The following is a 21,597-nucleotide window of genomic DNA, read 5'->3' as shown; positions in this document are numbered from 1 at the left end:
CTTCAATAATTCTGTCGATTGTGTGAAATGACCACTTACCATCACACACTGTGGTCACTGTGTGAAATTACTGTACACATTTGGGTTTTAGTTTGTGTAGATAATATTTCCAAATAACACTATTTAAACCATTTGTAGTGTTCCTATGCAGGAAAAAAAATTAACAATTTCAGAAAAATTGGATGACAGCATTAAATTGGTAAATAATCAGAGAAGTGGCCATGGATAACTCCCAAGTCACCAACAATTTATTTAAAACAAATTGGACCAAGTTCAAATCCATACTTCTGACCAGTTTTCCCTGTGTCCACTGAAGAAAAGTCTCGAATTGGAAGAATCTCCGCATTAGTGGTTGAGATTTGGAAAACTGTTAATGCCTCTTCTGGTGAACTATCCTGATAGAAATAAAGTGAATACATACACATGATTAATACTACTACCTGTGTTCAATGATTACACACACACACACTGGTGCAATACATATACTTAGTATTTGCACTTCAACACAATACTAAAGAAATAACACCAATGGCATTGTAGCACAACTGTATAGTTTATCAAATACACTATACTCTTACTGTAGATATGGGCAGCATCTTCATTGCTGGGTCAATTATGTCAATATTTGGAAAGTTTATCCTCTTACCTATTAATCCCTGTTGTTAAATTTTGTAATACACATCACTTGACTGTTGCTAAGGGTGTTGTCATTTTGCTAGGGCCTGTTGTGTCAAAATGTTGTGAACAATATCTGCAGAATTACACTTCCAGAAACATTCCCACCAAATTTTCACCCCATTCACACCATAGAGTTTTCAAAATATAAGTTTTTTGACAAAAATTGAGATTTTTAGACGTAATTTGCATATTGCTGATGGTGTCATCATCTCCAAGAGCAGCACATTAACTTTCAACCCAATCTGCTCAGTAGTTTTGAAATTAAAATATTTTGACCAAAAAGATACATTTTTAGACCTAATTTGCATATCACTAATGGGATCAACATGTCATGTACAATTCTTAACCTACACATCCCTGAGAATGTTCACACCAAATTTCAGACCAATCTGCACTGTTGTTTTGAGTTCAAGTTTTTTTTAACCCAAGACACATATCTCTGATGCGATCATATTCATTTCAACAATTTTCCATCTACACATCCTCACTAATATTCCAACCACATACCAAGACAAATGGTCTGGTTTTAAACAGAACAACATGATACAGGACTCATTTATGTTCAGTCAATTACATTTGATGGTTATTAGTATTAAGTTCATGAATTTAACTTCGTATATCCACCATGGCTTCATCACTGCCCTGGTGGATACATGGTGAAAGCTTCAGAGAGCTAATTAGAAATTTTGGTGCAATACGAATTTAAATTCACGAACTTAGACTGAACGTTGCACAGATGAGCTTTCATCATGTTATTAAGTACTAGTAGTCCAGTAAGTAAAGTACTGTGATCAATGTATAGTCAAAAATGTAGATGAGTCAGCTTGTGCCCCATTAAAGATCAGAATTGTAATACAAAATCTGGGGCTTGTCAAAGCAGATTTACTTACTTTACATCCATCACGTATCACCTCATACTGTTTCTTCTTGTCTGTCAGGACTGAACCATCATTTGCACGGAACTTGAGAGCTTTTTTATAATGTTTACGTTCTGCATCAAACCATGCTATTGACTTCATACATTTGTAGGTAAACCTGTTCATAGACATTGATATAGGATTTAAATAGATTATCAAACACCAATATTTATTTTATACTGCAATCAGTCATACTGACTTTCATATGAAAATTTGCCAGCCAAATGAAAAACACTACTAAGAAGAGTGCCGTCTTGAAAGCAGCTCAATATGCAAATTATCACATTGATATGCATACTCTAAGCTTGAACATTTACCAGGCAGCTAAAAACTACTGAGGACTGCTTCCATGAGAATACTCTATACGCCAATTTTGTCATTAATATGCACTTTGAGAACAGCTCACAACATTCTACAGAGCTTGAATATTTGCAGATGAAAACAGATACAACCAAGAAATGCCATTTTGAGAACAGCTTATTCAATATGCAAATTATCTCTTTTAAAATGTACTTTTGACAAACACTGCACCAACTTTTTCTTGCCAAATAGAAATACTGTACTTACAAAAAGAAGATTAAGTTATAACCAAGCCATATTACTTGTAATAAGAAAATAACAAATGTAATTGTTCTCACCTCTGTACAAGAGTTGGTCCAAGCATTCTAAGGAACTTCATTTGTACAACATTTGGGTAGTCATATTCAAATTTGAAACCTTCTGGTCTTTTACTGAACCAAACATGCCCTGGCTCCCAATTATGAACAGGTATCTATAAGGAAATTTGAAGCTAATGATGTACTGCAGACCATAAAAGGTATTGTCACATTTTATTTGACATGTTTGTAGATGCCAGTGAAATGTCAAAATATTCATGTGCAGTATAGTGACCTTACAATAATTGGAATAAGAGCAATTCCATATTAGGAAGACTTCTGTCTCTGACAGTGGTGAGATAGATACGACATTCACAACATCTAAATAAGTGAAGATTAGGATTTCAATACATCTAATATTTGAAATCTACCCACAGACTTGCCAACAACTGATAATACTTGATAAAGAATCAAACTTACTGATGAATTGAGAGGAGGTAGACAGGTTAAACCACCAGCTGAAAAATCACAGTAAGCTTTAAATGCATCCTCTGAACATCCTTGATTTGGATCTAACCAGTAGTATCCTGTCAACAAAATTTCAATCACTTTAATCATTTACTATACACCTTGTATTTTTCAAATATCTAAATATGATAATAGTGATAATGGTAATTATGATCACAATAAGGAGGTATTATCAATGGACTTGGTCCTGAAAACATTTCACATCTTTAAGTTTACATAATAGTAAAGGTCTCTAAAACAACTTGAAACTTAAGTTGCTGGCTATAAACAACAGCTGCTGATTAGTGGAATAGCCATAGTCACCTAAGATGTTAAGAAAGTCATGTTAAAGGGTCAGATGTATTTATTGGATTATTTATGAGAACACAATTAGTCATTTAATGAATGTTAGAAATCAATTGTAACATATACTGTAGTTGTATGTTTTTCAACACTGGATATAGTTTAGCTGAATATGTGCTAATTTAAAAGCTTTCTCAATGGTAATAAGTCCAGCTAGCATACTTTATAAGTTGTTATATTTTGATATTCAGCTGTTGTGAATTTGTGTCAGCAACAGTTGCACTGAATACAGCATTATTTACTTACTCCTTGTACTGTCTGCCAAATCAAAGAATGCCTGATCAAATGACATATCCTAAGTTGTCACTTTGTCACATATAGCGATGACAAAAATAACGCGACAGACCACAGACTACGTTGGGGTGTTAACAACGACATCAATGCAACAGCTTGCTTTCATTGAAATGCTCTTCAACATAAATCCAGACATGTCAATCGCAGGAAACCTTTCATTTAATGGTCCGTTAGATTTTTTTCAAGCTGTTTGTCACTGATGCTGATTATGATATGATTATGGTGGAAACCAATCGTAGTGTTGGTTATAAAACTGAAATGATAAATAGAGCCATATACAGCCACCCTTTCTGAATTTATCTATATAGGAAAAGCTGTTTGTTTACTTGTTTACATAATGTTGTTATCTACATGATGTAGGGGTTTTATTATTGCAAAGGTCATGAAACAAAGTGATGTGAATATGCATATTATAATAGTATTTGACATTTGTGGCCAGGACCCAATGTAGTAGTAGTCTCCATTGGCACTCACCGTCTTTATAATCAGGATGCATCATTTTTAATTCTTTACAAGTTGTAGCAGGTGATTCCTTACTTCCTTTTGGTAAAATCATATCATTGATTTCTTGTTTTAGGATCTCAACAACTCCTTCAATGTCACTATCTTCCAATTTAATATTTCCTTCCTCATCTTTCGTCTAACAAATAAAAACATATATTACAATGACCAAGGCAACAGAATTTAGCACAACTGCTGACAAGCTAGTATTCACAGACAGAATTTCTTACTAACAGATAGTAAGTGACCAAATAAATTTAGATATCAAACATCAGGATTGTATGTTGGTACTTTGAACGATGGCATACATATTTCATGTTTGACATTACGGTGGAAACTGATTTTTCAGCTCTCTAGGGTAGATAGACACAAACTAAACCTACGATTATTCATTGTAGTAGATTACACAAATGATGGCCATGCTTTTGTGGTGTGGATAATCGATAATGAGGTTGAATGTGCAGCCATGTGAGAAAAACTCACAATGAGAGACACCACACCCTACTGTGCATGTAATTACATCACTGTCCTTAGAAAGCTTTTATATATTCAAACACTTCAATTAAATTTGTACATTTTTGTCTGTCCAAGCTTGCTGACAGTTGACTTGCCATCATTGTACTAACAGAGTACTTAACAAATAAATTTAGACATAAATATCATCACGGTCTGCTGAAAGTTAGCCTAAACCTTCATTTACATCTAGTTCTTCTTCATAATAGACTTTTGAATTCAATATTCTTAATTAAAAAAGTGATTGCCTGAAAACAGGCACAAAATTCTTACTGGGTTTTAAATCTATCTACCCTCTGTGTCAGATGATGTTACTGTCATCATCACATGATTGGAATTGGTGAGTTGTAGGACGTAGTCTCAGTGAACATGATCAGTCAATCTCAAAGTGAATAAGTTCATAAAGGACACAGGCATATCTAAGTGGGATTGAGCCATTACTACATGAAATCATAATATAGTTTTAGGTTTCAAAACAAAAACGTAGCAAAGTATAAGTGTTTGTGGAGAGAACCACATCAAAAACCACCAGGGAGAAGGCCTGGTTGGTTGGAAGTAGAAAAGACAACATATTACATATACTGCATTGTTGCATCTGTCAACAGGACATCTTTCATTCACAAACACAATGTAAAAAGTTTAGCTGGTTTCATTTCCATAATGTTACTAAAATGTATTACTTCATTATCGATATATTATTACCACTCATAATTGATACCAATGAAACAATGCACTTGTTATAATCATTATACATACCAAATTACCGTGTATAAAATGTGCTGTTATATTCTAAGATGTTGTCAAATTGTGAAGAAAGAAAATGTATTTAAATGATTCATTAAGCACAGTAGTATGCATGCAAATTCCAAAAACCACTCCTTATGATTCCCATATAGATAGTGTGAATAAAATTTTATCAAAACAGACATGATAGCAGTTTTTGTAAAATTGTGTTGACTCTTTCTCTGTACTGTGTACATGTGTCGTCTACAATTTACACAGTACAGAGAAAGAGTCAAAATCGTGTTCACAGACGACACATGTACAGAGTCACACATACATACTGACAAACAGATAGGTAGACAGAGTGAGGAAAGTAAAAATCATGTAATTTTGTACATGTACAGTACACCCCTGGCAGTGTTACTCTCATGATTCAAAAATAATATATATGTTTACCTAAAGGCGAACACTTATAAACATACATGTCAGCTAGAAATTAAACATTAGTGGTATTTGTCTGTCTGCCTGTCTGGAAAAAAGACATTTATATTGTGGAGGAACTCATCATTCATTGGAATTAATGTAAAATGAGCATAATTAAAAGACAAGCATGTGAATGAGAGACTGTTTTGATTGATTGCAAAGCATGTACTGCAATGGTGATTCTTCTCAGTATATACTGTTTTGTTTATCTTTGCATATAAAGATATGATGTTGAATGTAGAAAACAAATGTGGCTACAGCAGCATGATGTGTTTGCACAGCAGCATGGTTCTCATTTGTCGGCAATTACCATAATTCCCATTATGCCACGCTACCAACTCCTCACTCAAAACGTTGAATGAATACAGAAGGGTGTTGCAGCTTTTAATAACCTAGTACTGTAGATTACAATATGATACAATGTTGGCAGCAAAAATGTGATAAATAATAAAGAGTATCTTTAGGCAAACAGGTGCTAGTGGTGCAGTGTGTTAATGAAAATAATTGATGAAAAACTCAATGAAACTCACAAGAATGTCGGCATCATCACCTGCTGGGAGCTAGAACAAGCAAGAACATGTTAGTGGCAAGTATTGACAATAGTGATAGATGTTTTGATCTTTTAGATATGAGGGGCACCATCTACATTACAATTTACCGCTCTGCAATTCTCTAGTATAACTACATTTAGATATGAGGGGCATCATCTACATTACAATTTACCACTCGACAATTCTCTATAAGTATAACTACATTTAGATATGAGGGGCATCATCTATATTACAATTTATCACTCGGCAATTCTTTAGTATAACTACATTTAGATATGAGGGGCACCATCTACATTACAATTTACAACTCAGCAATTCTCTAGTATAACTACATTTAGATATGAGGGGCATCATCTATATTACAATTTATCACTCGGCAATTCTTTAGTATAACTACATTTAGATATGAGGGGCACCATCTACATTACAATTTACAACTCGGCAATTCTCTAGTATAACTACATTTAGATATGAGGGGCATCATCTACATTAGAATTTACCACTCGGCAATTCTCTAGTATAACCACATTTAGTTTTAGCAGTGTGGTTGAAAGATCAAACATGTTGTATAACGAACAACATCATCCACCTAATTATTATCAACAAAAATTGTGCTGAACACCTGTGTCCAATTTATGAATTGCAATTATTGATTGTACAATGACAATCATCACAAACTGGTATTCTTCTGTGTTTGATTTCTATATATTGTACATAAATTGTATGATTCATGTACTGGGTACTTTAATTTATATATCATAACTTTATCTTTGTGTTCATTTGTCATGGTTAAACTTACTGAACAAAGCTTTCTAACAACATTTTTTGTTGATGATCCCTTGGCTAGCTGTTACTCTCACATTTGAGCACTATACTCAAACACTATGTTAAATTTGGCTGTACAACAACCCCAACATTATTTCGTTAGGATGTTTATAATTTGCTTTATCTGTAGAGATGAGTTTTGCTTACATTTAAAACATAATATATTATTAACTAAAAAAAGAAATCTTCATAGAAATTAATACTTTACACAGTACTGTTTATTTCTTCACTTGCACTTGATATTTTCATAATTATATATTTCTTAGCATTTAGTCATAGACTTAAAATTTTAAAATCTGACGCACTCAAAAGTTTACACACTCAAAAAAAAGAAGGATTAGAAGGATTATTGAAATTTAGTTATTTAATGAGATTATTCCATTAAAAAATATCGCCAATGGCACTGTAGCACAACTGTACAATTTAAAAAAAATGTTTATCCACATGGTGCGCCATGCTAGGTATAGGTGCTCATTTGCTGAATGACAACCCAGTTGCCATCCAGACCTGTTGTCATCTTTGCAATATATGTGATCATTTGGCTGTTGCTAAGGACGTGGTCTTGTTGCTAGGCTTATTGGCATACACTTTTTGAATGTTCCTTTGCTTGCCTATTAATCCCTGTTATTATCTTTACAATGTACACAATCATTTGGCTGTTGCTATGGGCGTGGTCATGGGTGCTAGGGATGTTTGCATACATTTTTGAATGTTTACTCACTTGCCTACCAGATGATGTTGTCATATTAGCAAAATATACTGGCATTTGGTTGTTGCTAAGGGCGTGGTCATGGTTGCTAGGGCCAACTGTGTCAAAAATTTTGGATAAAATCTGCAGAATAACACTTCTAGAAACATCTCACCAAATTTCAGTCTCATTGACCAAGTACTTTCTGAGATAAAGGTTTTTGACTAAAATTCACATTTACAGCCCTAATTTGCATATTACTGATGGAAATCATTATGTCATGTACAATTCTCAACCTATGATGTGACCCCTAAGAATATTCCTACAAAATTTCAGACCAATCTGCCTAGTAGTTTTTGACTTAAAGTTTTTTGACCAAAAATGACATTTTCTGACCCAAATCATACACCTCTTATGCAATCCTTTTGCTTTGTACAATTTCCCAACTAGACCCCAAAAGTAATGTTCCAACTAATATTGAATCAGTCCAGCATTTTTTTAGTTTAAGTTGTCCACACACACACACACACACACACACACACAGCAGACAGACAGACGGACACTGCACCATGCCTATAACACTACTGAACCTTATATCACTTCAGTTGTACTAAAAAAAAACCAAAACCCATGTACAGGAACATCATATATTGTATTCTATCTGTCATCAAGAGCACAAAATTCTTTTAAAATGTGTAATTGTCCTTCTAAAGGTAAGTGCTTTTAGTTAATAAAATTCGTGAAAACTTTTCAATGATGTATTAGGGTTAAAGTGAATGTTTTGTTACAGTCAGTAGGTACCCTCACAATGTAAAAGATCTTTCAACACCACTATTGTATTGCGTCTATTAATGATGTTAAATTAGTGGCAATGAGTTTGATATTGGTAGGAATGTCAAATGTTTTAGATATGGTATCAATTCTTGGTGAGATATGAGACTGAAAATGAATACAAAATTAATGATAACAATCCTATTAACAGATAATACTCAATCTATGAGTATTATATATATCTTTCTTAAGTCAATAGGCTTTGTTTTATTTGTACTATGGATAGGAATAAACTGAAACATTCATTGTTGAGTACATTCTTTGTATTTAGCTGACAGTTAATAGGAATGCCAAACAGTGACGAATGTTTCAGTGGATATATTCTGAATGAAATCAAAATGTTTCATGAAGTGAGAGACTGACTTGCTTTCATTCATGTTTTGTGAAACAGTAACAGATTTGTAAATAGTATTTTTCTTGTCATTCTACATTAAGTATTTGACTACAATAAACCACCCATATACATTGTACATTAAATCAAATATACCTGGCAATGAAATGATAAAGACTTTGTTCTTTTGATAAGCCTGTTGACTTAAGAATTACTCTTAGAATCCTGGTTACATTGCCATAGTCCAACACACTTACCTCTATGAGACTAGAGCTTCGTATTGAGGAACCTTCAGGATAGCGTAGGTTCCATGTAATAAGTCGATTTGTACCAATCTGTCAAAATGTAACGCACAGAGTAGAAGTAGTGTTGGTGTGGTGTGACACTCCTGGGACACGATGTTTTAACATTATAAAGATATACACATTTTAAATCCTGCCTTTTTAACAGTGTAATATTCTTTTGCTGAAATAATTACATATTGACTTGATGATTTTAATGACTTCTCAGTTGTTTACTTTTCTACTGATAGATAACATGATTCCTTGTCTGCCTCAGACTCTCACTGTAATTGTTTATTAAAGTTGCCGGTGTCCATGTAGGTGTCTGTGTCCATTATGTGTGTGTCCATGTGTGTATGTGTGCCCATGTGTGTGTGTTCACGTGTGATGTGCATGTGTCCATGTGTGTGTGTGTGTGTCCATGTGTGGGTGTGCATCCAAGTGTGTGTATGTGTTTCCATGTGTGTGTGTGTGTGTGTGTCCATGTGTGGGTGTGTGTGTCCATGTGTGGGTGTGCATCCAAGTGTGTGTGTGTGTGTGTGTGTGTGTGTGTGTGCGCGCGTCCATGTGCATGTGTGTCCGTGTGTGTGATATCCATGTCCATGTGTGTCCATATGTGTGTGTGTCCATATGTGCATGTGTCCATATGTGTGTGTCCATGTGCGTATGTGTGTCCATGTGTGTCCAGGTGTGTGTGTCCATATGTGTGTGTGTCCATGTGCATGTGTGTCCATGTGCATGGGTGTGTGTGTTGTGTAAAAGATATCATGTTCCATCTGTGAAATGCCATGATACAAACCCATATTTCTATTGTCAAACTTATATCTATTGAAAAATGACTTAATGAGTGAACCTAATCAATCAATCAAACAACCATCTACTCCATCTAGTAATATAACAATAAAAGATAGTTAAATGTAAAATTTAATTTTATGAATTTGTTATAAGGTGTTTTCTATTTCTGGTTGAATTGCAAGTGAGATGAGGTAAACTTATTCCAACAATAAGTAAGATCAGAGAAAATAATTTTTAAAGAAATGAATACATACTTTTTGAATGTAATAAGTTATGAAAACACCTGGAAGGCCTTCTGGTCCTGGCTCTCCCTGTGAGGGAAGATAAAGTGGATGTAAGCATGGTAACAAGCTATCAGCTAAAATGTGTTGACATAATAACACTAATTAATCAATTGATGTTGATATGATTATATTTACAATAGAATATGGTTCAGTCTATGGGAAGTCTTGCAGTTTTATTTATGTAGACTTTGAGTGTTCATTTTTGAGAAGCATACAGGGTGGTTCATTAGCAAGGCACTACATTTGGTACAGTCTATGGGAAGTCATGCAGTTTTTATTGGACTGTAGACTTTGAGTGTTCATTTTCAGAAACATACAGGGTGGTTCATTAGCAAGGCACTACATTTTGTACAGTTGTAAACTAACTTGTTACTTTGAGTTGAAAACAAGCAATCACCACACTATTTTCTGACTGATTGAAGAAAATATTGGGGAATATCTACTGGCCTGCACAAGCATACTTTATAAAAAAAATTGGGAAGAGTATGACGATTTTGAAATTTTGTACTCGTTTTTTGAGTGCCACAAAACAAATGACTTAGGCATGTTTAACCTGGCTTACATGTGGTATAATAGTTCTATACTTACAGGTGGTATAATAATAGTTCTATACTTACATGTGGTATAATAGTTCTATACTTACATGTGGTATAATAGTTCTATACTTACAGGTGGTATAATAGTTCTATACTTACATGTGGTATAATAGTTCTATACTTACATGTGGTATAATAGTTCTATACTTACATGTGGTATAATAGTTCTATACTTACATGTGGTATAATAGTTCTATACTTACAGGGGGTATAATAGTTCTATACTTACATGTGGTATAATAGTTCTATACTTACAGGTGGTATAATAGTTCTATACTTACATGTGGTATATAGTTCTATACTTACATGTGGTATAATAGTTCTATACTTACATGTGGTATAATAGTTCTATACTTACAGGGGGTATAATAGTTCTATACTTACAGGTGGTCCTGGCATGCTTCCTTTCATGCCTGGATAGCCCTTTTCACCTTTTGGTCCCTGGAAATGACAAATCCCAACAAATTGTAACTTTTCAGCAAAATTAAGTGTAGGACAATCAACAATACAATGTTATACAGCTGAGAACATTACTAAAACATGTCACATATAAAGTCATACTGTAAACATTTGGGGTTGTCGGTGGTCATGTGGTTCAACAACTTGCCACTTAAATGTGGTTGGGGTTCATCAAGCCCTCATGTAGGTTTTATTAAATTCACAACGCTGTAAGTAAGAAGAGGGTTGTTCACTTTGACTCTATTGAACAACAAAGGTACAAAGGTTTTCCCAAGACACTCCAGTTTCCCCCTGCACTAACATTGAACCTACATATTTCAAGTCTGAATATTTCACATGGTAGCAGATTATGTATATTTTGAAACACGATTAATAATTCAGTAATGATTTCTTTCAACGTTAATGCAACAATTACTGCAAACAATACCAACCGGAGGTCCCAGTTTTCCTTGTATACCAATAACATATGAACCATTGCCTGCACTACCACTAACACCAGGTAAACCCTAAAGTAAGGAAAGAATACAAGACTTTAGTTAATATTTTACTTAAATTGAAAACTTATCTCCATTGAAATGCAGTCACAAACCATATGATAAAATTAATAACATAAGCAATATTTTGGATCTTGTTCTCAAATAAGTTTTTAGTAACATAGGACTTCTGGGGTGTTTTTGCAATTGAGGACCACAGAACAGAGGGGTAAAGTTGGTAAAATTGAGTTATAACCAAGAATTTTTACATGATAAAATTAAATTAAATATGTTGTGTACAAGTTTGCTCTTTCTATACAGGCCTCAGTAGATACTGTATATATAGTTACAGACTACAGTAGAAAACCACTCCAGGAAATAAAGCTAATTTCAATAACTTTAGGTTCTGACAGGTCTTAATCATGATTTCACATCTCATTATTGTTGTGTGATTGCCAAAAAACCATGAAATTTAATCTCTTTTCGAAATCATTGTTCTGTGAACCACGAAATTTAAGCTTGTTTGGAATTTATTGTTCTGTGAATGTTCTGTGATCCAGTGTTGCCTCTTGGGAGTCAGACATATATTATGTATTGGATGAACAATAAATATTCATGACTCCTAAGTGCTTATTATCTTATTGTTCATCTTATATATATTCATTAGTGCTGGCACTGGTAAGACAATGAATGTGAACCAAAGTAACATTTGGAGTTTCTTGGCTATCATGAAATGACTGTTGATCGATCCGGAACCCAAGTTTATGAAATTGCCTTATCATGTATATCCTGGCGTGGTGATTACTCTTTAGTCTGTTTTTCAAGTTTATGTAATCAATGTTTGTATGCGAGTATAGTCAATGTTTGTATGTGAGTATAGTCAATGTTTGTATGTGAGTATAGTCAATGTTTGTATGTGAGTATAGTCAATGTTTGTATGTGAGTATAGTCAATGTTTGTATGCGAGTATAGTCAATGTTTGTATGTGAGTATAGTCAGTGTTTGTATGTGAGTATAGTCAATGATTGCATGTGAGTATAGTCAATGTTTGTATGTGAGTATAGTCAATGTTTGTATGTGAGTATAGTCAATGTTTGTATGTGAGTATAGTCAATGTTTGTATGCGAGTATAGTCAATGATTGCATGTGAGTATAGTCAATGTTTGTATGTGAGTATAGTCAATGTTTGTATGTGAGTATAGTCAATGTTTGTATGTGAGTATAGTCAATGATTGTATGTGAGTATAGTCAATGTTTGTATGTGAGTATAGTCAATGTTTGTATGTGAGTATAGTCAATGTTTGTATGTGAGTATAGTCAATGTTTGTATGTGAGTATAGTCAATGTTTGTATGTGAGTATAGTCAATGTTTGTATGCGAGTATAGTCAATGTTTGTATGTGAGTATAGTCAATGTTTGTATGTGAGTATAGTCAATGTTTGTATGCGAGTATAGTCAATGTTTGTATGTGAGTATAGTCAGTGTTTGTATGTGAGTATAGTCAATGATTGCATGTGAGTATAGTCAATGTTTGTATGTGAGTATAGTCAATGTTTGTATGTGAGTATAGTCAATGTTTGTATGTGAGTATAGTCAATGTTTGTATGCGAGTATAGTCAATGATTGCATGTGAGTATAGTCAATGTTTGTATGTGAGTATAGTCAATGTTTGTATGTGAGTATAGTCAATGTTTGTATGTGAGTATAGTCAATGATTGTATGTGAGTATAGTCAATGTTTGTATGTGAGTATAGTCAATGTTTGTATGTGAGTATAGTCAATGTTTGTATGTGAGTATAGTCAATGTTTGTATGTGAGTATAGTCAATGTTTGTATGTGAGTATAGTCAATGTTTGTATGCGAGTATTGTCAATGTTTGTATGTGAGTATAGTCAATTCCCTCACGGAAAGTTCCTAAAGCATTCCTTAAGATTATTCCTATAAGATCTGTATGTGAGTATAGTCAATGTTTGTATGTGAGTATAGTCAATGTTTGTATGTGAGTATAGTCAATGTTTGTATGTGAGTATAGTCAATGATTGTATGTGAGTATAGTCAATGTTTGTATGTGAGTATAGTCAATGTTTGTATGTGAGTATAGTCAATGTTTGTATGTGAGTATAGTCAATGTTTGTATGTGAGTATAGTCAATGTTTGTATGTGAGTATAGTCAATGTTTGTATGCGAGTATAGTCAATGTTTGTATGTGAGTATAGTCAATGTTTGTATGTGAGTATAGTCAATGTTTGTATGTGAGTATAGTCAATGTTTGTATGTGAGTATAGTCAATGTTTGTATGTGAGTATAGTCAATGTTTGTATGTGAGTATAGAAGATGTTTGTATGCGAGTATAGTCAATGTTTGTATGTGAGTATAGTCAATGTTTGTATGTGAGTATAGTCAATGTTTGTATGTGAGTATAGTCAATGTTTGTATGTGAGTATAGTCAATGTTTGTATGTGAGTATAGTCAATGTTTGTATGCGAGTATAGAAGATGTTTGTATGCGAGTATAGTCAATGTTTGTATGTGAGTATAGTCAATGTTTGTATGTGAGTATAGTCAATGTTTGTATGTGAGTATAGTCAATGTTTGTATGTGAGTATAGTCAATGTTTGTATGTGAGTATAGTCAATGTTTGTATGTGAGTATAGAAGATGTTTGTATGCGAGTATAGTCAATGTTTGTATGTGAGTATAGTCAATTCCCTTACGGAAAGTTCCTAAAGCATTCCTAAAAGATTATTCCTATAAGATCTGTATGTGAGTATAGTCAATGTTTGTATGTGAGTATAGTCAATGTTTGTATGTGAGTATAGTCAATGTTTGTATGTGAGTATAGTCAATGTTTGTATGTGAGTATAGTCAATGATTGTATGTGAGTATAGTCAATGTTTGTATGCGAGTATAGTCAATGTTTGTATGTGAGTATAGTCAATTCCCTTACGGAAAGTTCCTAAAGCATTCCTAAAAGATTATTCCTATAAGATCTGTATGTGAGTATAGTCAATGTTTGTATGTGAGTATAGTCAATGCTTAATTGTATGTGAGTATAGTCAGTGTTTGTATGTGAGTATAGTCAATGTTTGTATGTGAGTATAGTCAATGTTTGTATGTGAGTATAGTCAATGTTTGTATGTGAGTATTGTCAATGTTTGTATGTGAGTATAGTCAATGTTTGTATGTGAGTATAGTCAATGTTTGTATGTGAGTATAGTCAATGTTTGTATGTGAGTATAGTCAATGTTTGTATGTGAGTATAGTCAATGTTTGTATGTGAGTATAGTCAATGTTTGTATGTGAGTATAGTCAATGTTTGTATGTGAGTATAGTCAATGTTTGTATGTGAGTATAGTCAATGTTTGTATGTGAGTATAGTCAATGTTTGTATGTGAGTATTGTCAATGTTTGTATGTGAGTATAGTCAATGTTTGTATGTGAGTATAGTCAATGTTTGTATGTGAGTATAGTCAATGTTTGTATGTGAGTATAGTCAATGTTTGTATGTGAGTATAGTCAATGTTTGTATGTGAGTATTGTCAATGTTTGTATGTGAGTATAGTCAATGTTTGTATGTGAGTATAGTCAATGTTTGTATGTGAGTATAGTCAATGTTTGTATGTGAGTATAGTCAATGTTTGTATGTGAGTATAGTCAATGTTTGTATGTGAGTATAGTCAATGTTTGTATGTGAGTATAGTCAAAGAAGATATTGCCATATTATCTAATAGACTAAATATGTGTAGTATTATGACAACACAAAATGGATTATGTCAGTGGTGCATCAAATGGGCTTTGTATAGAGGGCACACTGATGAACAGTCCAAACAGTCGATTGCATTTATGAACACTGTGTCAGTGGTGCATCAAATGGGCTTTGAATAGAGGGCACACTGATGAACAGTCCAAACAATCCATTGCATTTATGAACACTGTGTCAGTGGTGCATCAAATGGGCTTTGAATAGAGGGCACACTGATGAACAGTCCAAACAGTCCATTGCATTTATGAACACTGTGTCAGTGGTGCATCAAATGGGCTTTGAATAGAGGGCACACTGATGAACAGTCCAAACAGTCGATTGCATTTATGAACACTGTGTCAGTGGTGCATCAAATGGGCTTTGAATAGAGGGCACACTGATGAACAGTCCAAACAGTCCATTGCATTTATGAACACTGTGTCAGTGGTGCATCAAATGGGCTTTGAATAGAGGGCACACTGATGAACAGTCCAAACAGTCCATTGCATTTATGAACACTGTGTCAGTGGTGCATCAAATGGGCTTTGAATAGAGGGCACACTGATGAACAGTCCAAACAGTCGATCTTTCATTTGTACCATTTGTTATCATATTGTGAAATGTAATTGAAGCTATAATCACTTTTCAGTGATGTGAATGCAATACATACTATAAAAATGATCCCTAACATTATAATGTAACTTATAAATTGAGTGAATGGATGGATGGGCTGAAAGTATCACTAGGATGAATCACTTCAGGTAGAATGTGCCTCAGGGATGATTTTCACTGAAAGTATCACAGTTCTTAGAATCTTTCCAAACTTTGCAATATGGAAACTTGCTTCTGATGTTTTTGAAATACTTTAAATACATTTGGGGTCCATTGTATTGTTTTCAAGGATATCAACAATCTGTCATTGCCCTATGATTTCAGTGGCCATATTGGGTTCTAAAAAAGGCTTATTGTGATAACCAATTTCTATTTCAAATATTTGTTCCATGACCCCTAATTGCTTTTCTTGATTTTAAGTGAGAATGAGTTGGAATTTTCTTGAGCAAAGTAACATCAAAAGTTTACAATTTATTTCTGAGGCACATTTCAATTTACTATGCTATGTGTAGTCAGGATAGAACTATTACTACGGAAAACATGCTATCAGCAAACTACGACATAGACTAACACTGTTGTTGTTGCATGTGGTATCATAATGAGATAACTGACTAAACAGTGTCTTGGACTGAATATGGTTGAATGTGCTGCCTCCTGAGAAAACTGGCTATCAGAAATGCCATGGAAGTGTGACTGTAATTACATCACATTATTCTGTATTCAGTGATAGCTAATTATACAACATGTTGTAATTAAAAGAAAATTTCTATTCACAGAGTTAAACAATCTCTTGGAAACAAATGTCAAATTCACTGACATCTTGTCAGCATTATCAGGGGTGTACTACAAAGGGTTATTACCATGTGTCTTGGAAGAGACACATGACATATGTAATTTTTAGTTTATGTATATGTGTTAGCTTGCCAATAACTTACAGTTGGTCCTGCAGGTCCTGCCAGTCCTTTTACACCTTTCTTGCCTCTACTTCCTCGGATGCCCTTAACACCAGTTTTTCCACGTCTGCCCATTGATCCCTTCTTACCCTGCATAACATTAACAAGTATTAATTACCTCTTTCTTCACTTCTCAACAAACATAACACACTCTCATAATCATTCAGTAGTCTCATGGGTACTCAAATTTTAACCAATAATACACACACATAATTTGATAAGCTAAATTAAATTACGCTCTTGTTCACTCTTTGATAGATGTCACTGTTAGCCGACAGCTTTCGACTGCAAACTGTCAGTCTTGTTAACTCTATGATAGATGACACTGTTTATTATGATGACATCAGAAAGTGATGTGACTGAAGAGAAAGCTCCCATAGATCTTAATGGGAAAGCAGCATCCCTCAGGTTATTTGGGTCAATCTTGATAATGTGGTCTCTATTCACGACAAATACTGAGTCATGTTGTGTTATCATCTTTTAGAATCAGTTACATCAGTTAAATCAGTAATATTACATTAAGTAATATTACTGATTTAGTCTTTAAAAAATACCGCCAATGGCGTTGTAGCACAACTGTACAGTTTTTAAAAATGTTTATCCATATGCTAGTCCATGCTAACAATAGGTGTTCATTTGCTGAATAACTATCTAGTTGCCTATCCAACCATGTTGCTATCTTTACGATAAATGCTATCATTTGGCTGTTGCTATGGGTGTGGTCATGTTGTTAGATATATTTGCATACATTTATGTATGTTTTTGTTCACTTATGTATGAATTCCTGATATTGTCTTTGCAATACACGTGATCATTTGGCTGTTGCTATGGGCGTGGTCTTGTTGCTAGGGTATTTGCATACATTTTTTGAATGTTTATTCAATTGTCTATTAAACCCCATTGTTATCTTTGTGAAATACACCACCGTTTGGCTGTTGCTATGGGCGTGGTCATGGTTACTAGGTATTTGCATAAATTTTTTGAATGTTTATCCATTTGTCTTTCTATTCCTGTTGTTATCTTTGCAATACACGTGATTATTTGGCTGTTGCTATGGGTGTGGTCTTGTTGCTATGCAAATTTACATACATTTTTTGAATGTTTATTCAATTGTCTATTAAACCCTGTTGTTATCTTTGTGAAATACACCACCGTTTGGCTGTTGCTATGGGCGTGGTCATGGTTGCTAGGGTATTTGCATACATTTTTTGAATGTTTACTCACTTGCCTACCAGATGATGTTGTTATTTGACCAAAGTATACTACCATTTGGTTGTTGCTAAGGGTGTGGTCATGGTTGCTAGGGTCAATTTTGTCAAAAAAAATTGAAGAAAATCTGCAGAATACCACTTTCGGAACCATCTCACCAAGTTTCAGACTCATTGACCAAGTACTTTTTGAGATATAAATTTTTGACCAAAAATGAACATTCTTACACCTAATTTGCATATCACTCATGAAATTATTGTATGCTTAATATATCTTCATCCATACATCCCTAGATGCATCCCCATCAAATTTCAGCCCAATCTGCTCAGTAGTTTTGGAATTATAGATTTTTAACCAAAAAGACACATTTTTAGCCCTAATTTGCATATCACTGATGGAATCATCATGTCATAAACAAATCTTACTTTACACTTCCTAAAGAATCAATCTGCCCAGTAGTTTCTGAGTTTAAGTTTTTTTATTAAAAATCACATTTTTTGACCCAAATCACACACCTGTGATGCGATCATTTTGATTTGAACAATTTCCCAACTAGACACGCAAGGTAATGGACCCACCAAATATCATGGCAATCGGTTCAGCAGTTTTTGACTTTAAGTTGTTTACACACACACACACATCCACACACCCACACACACACACACAGACAGACAGACGCCGGGCGACCCCTATATAGCACTACTGAACCTCAGTTCAGTTGTGCTAATAAAAAAATCATTCAATTTTGATATTTGATGTTGAAAAGGTCAAGGTAAATTATAGCAACATCAAATAACAGGTCATATAGTAATACTTTAATGTGTGGTAGTAGACACTTGAACTGTAGACACTGTGCATCATTTTAAAGAGTCAATCTAAATTCAGCACTTTTACTCAAAGTATAAAACACCATACCTATGACAAGTCATATTTTCAAACAATTTTCTAACTGGGCATCTAAAGAATATTATATTAAATCATGCTACTATGCGCCATTCTGATTGGATAATAACTGTGGTAAAATCCCATTTTACCACGGCTGGTAAAATGGGCCCCTAAACTAGCATATGGATAGTACATACAAGCTGAATGTGTTCGTTCTTATACCAATAAGTTAACACTTCCTCAGAGTAAAGGTGTGTCAGGTTTCCTGTTAAATAGTTTGGGTTACAGTAATCCAAATATTTCCAGTGATGACCTTGCGATCGAAAGCAACGATCGATCAGTGGCTTCAACATCACTGGCCATGGCTGATAAGGTACAAGTTCTCCCATGCAACGAGCCGTCTCACTCAGCGTCCTACTCTCGTTACGCGTTGAATCAAGCAACACCAATTTAACTTTTAACCATCAGTCAAGTGCGTCAGGATTATTTCAAAACTATACATTTTCAGGTTCGGTCAATGTTCAATTTGTTAACCATTAAATTAAAGTAGACTGTGTAACGTCGCGTCTCTGATTTACTGTCTAGCGCTTTCTCCGATTCAACTGGTTCAACGCCGAGACATCTATTTTTAGCAGTGTACAAGATTGTATTGTTCTTATGTAAATATCCAAACAAAATTGTTACTTTCTTTGACCTCTTGCCCCGTTTTCTTTGTTGCTAGTTTTCAACGTGTTTTCGTTATGCATTATGTGATGTAAATAAAGTAATTTATCAATGCAATGCAATGCATTGCAATGCAGTGTATGGGTTGGGTTCATGCAGTGTGTGTGGGGGCTACATGAACGTATCCACTCATCAAAATATGCTCGTTCCCGACGATCTATTACCGACGAACTTTTTCTATACGTGCGAATTCGCCTTTTCAGGCATATAAATAACCACAGAATCACATTTAGAAGAAATAGACACATATTTTGATATAATATAATAGCAATAACTCCCACCGAAGGCGGGTATACACTCGAATTTGGTACAATCCCAATGAACAGCTTGACAGGAACTTTATCAAAATTGTATATAATAAGAATATTTTGTAGATGGTTCCAATCAATGGAAATTAAAAAGAATTACTTTGAATGGTAAATTAGAAATGAATGTGACAATTTGATCCATTCTCTATGGACCTTGAGTGATCAAGGTTCTTTGGAAACTAACTGATCCATTCTCTATGGACTTTGAGTGATCAAGGTTCTTTGGAAACTAACTGATCTATTCTCTATGGACCTTGAGTGATCAAGGTTCTTTGGAAACTAACTGATCCATTCTCTATGAACCTTGAGTGATCAAGGTTCTTTGGAAACTAACTGATCCATTCTCTATGGACTTTGAGTGATCAAGGTTCTTTGGAAACTAACTGATCCATTCTCTATGAACCTTGAGTGATCAAGGTTCTTTGGAAACTAACTGATCCATTCTCTATGAACCTTGAGTGATCAAGGTTCTTTGGAAACTAACTTGAGTGATCAAGGTTCTTTGGAAACTAACTGATCCATTCTCTATGAACTTTGAGTGATCAAGGTTCTTTGGAAACTAACTGATCCATTCTCTATGAACCTTGAGTGATCAAGGTTCTTTGGAAACTAACTGATCCATTCTCTATGGACTTTGAGTGATCAAGGTTCTTTGGAAACTAACTGATCCATTCTCTATGGACCTTGAGTGATCAAGGTTCTTTGGAAACTAACTGATCCATTCTCTATGGACCTTGAGTGATCAGGGTTCTTTGGAAACTAACTGATCCATTCTCTTTGGACTTTGAGTGATCAAGGTTCTTTGGAAACTAACTGATCCATTCTCTATGGACCTTGAGTGATCAAGGTTCTTGGGAAACTAACTGATCCATTCTCTATGGACTTTGAGTGATCAAGGTTCTTTGGAAACTAACTGATCCATTCTCTTTGGACCTTGAGTGATCAAGGTTCTTTGGAAACTAACTGATCCATTCTCTATGGACTTTGAGTGATCAAGGTTCTTTGGAAACTAACTGATCCATTCTCTTTGGACTTTGAGTGATCAAGGTTCTTTGGAAACTAACTGATCCATTCTCTATGGACCTTGAGTGATCAAGGTTCTTGGGAAACTAACTGATCCATTCTCTATGGACTTTGAGTGATCAAGGTTCTTTGGAAACTAACTGATCCATTCTCTATGGACTTTGAGTGATCAAGGTTCTTTGGAAACTAACTGATCCATTCTCTATGAACCTTGAGTGATCAAGGTTCTTTGGAAACTAACTGATCCATTCTCTATGGACTTTGAGTGATCAAGGTTCTTTGGAAACTAACTGATCCATTCTCTTTGGACTTTGAGTGATCAAGGTTCTTTGGAAACTAACTGATCCATTCTCTATGGACTTTGAGTGATCAAGGTTCTTTGGAAACTAACTGATCCATTCTCTATGGACCTTGAGTGATCAAGGTTCTTGGGAAACTAACTGATCCATTCTCTA

General features: G+C 34.4%; 1 protein-coding gene across 1 annotated transcript in view; it reads right to left on the bottom strand.

Moving 5' to 3' along the window:
• Positions 1 to 211: 211 nt before the first annotated feature.
• The window catches only part of LOC144440762 (uncharacterized), a 66,058-nt gene continuing 44,672 nt past the window's right edge, over positions 212 to 21,597 (bottom strand). Inside the window, exons 25-34 of the mRNA XM_078130140.1 lie at positions 16,977 to 17,084; positions 11,648 to 11,722; positions 11,142 to 11,198; positions 10,132 to 10,188; positions 9,059 to 9,136; positions 3,830 to 3,995; positions 2,672 to 2,778; positions 2,234 to 2,367; positions 1,569 to 1,713; positions 212 to 395 (exon numbers count right to left, since the gene is read on the bottom strand). Coding sequence (XP_077986266.1) covers positions 249 to 395; positions 1,569 to 1,713; positions 2,234 to 2,367; positions 2,672 to 2,778; positions 3,830 to 3,995; positions 9,059 to 9,136; positions 10,132 to 10,188; positions 11,142 to 11,198; positions 11,648 to 11,722; positions 16,977 to 17,084 — 1,074 coding nt within the window. The 3' untranslated portion in view covers positions 212 to 248. The remainder of the gene's footprint in view (positions 396 to 1,568; positions 1,714 to 2,233; positions 2,368 to 2,671; positions 2,779 to 3,829; positions 3,996 to 9,058; positions 9,137 to 10,131; positions 10,189 to 11,141; positions 11,199 to 11,647; positions 11,723 to 16,976; positions 17,085 to 21,597) is intronic.

This window comes from Glandiceps talaboti, chromosome 10, assembly GCF_964340395.1.
Source record: "Glandiceps talaboti chromosome 10, keGlaTala1.1, whole genome shotgun sequence".
NCBI lineage: Eukaryota > Metazoa > Hemichordata > Enteropneusta > Spengelidae > Glandiceps > Glandiceps talaboti.
The sequence above is the reverse complement of the archived record's forward strand: the minus strand, read 5'-3'. Positions and strand labels throughout refer to the sequence as shown.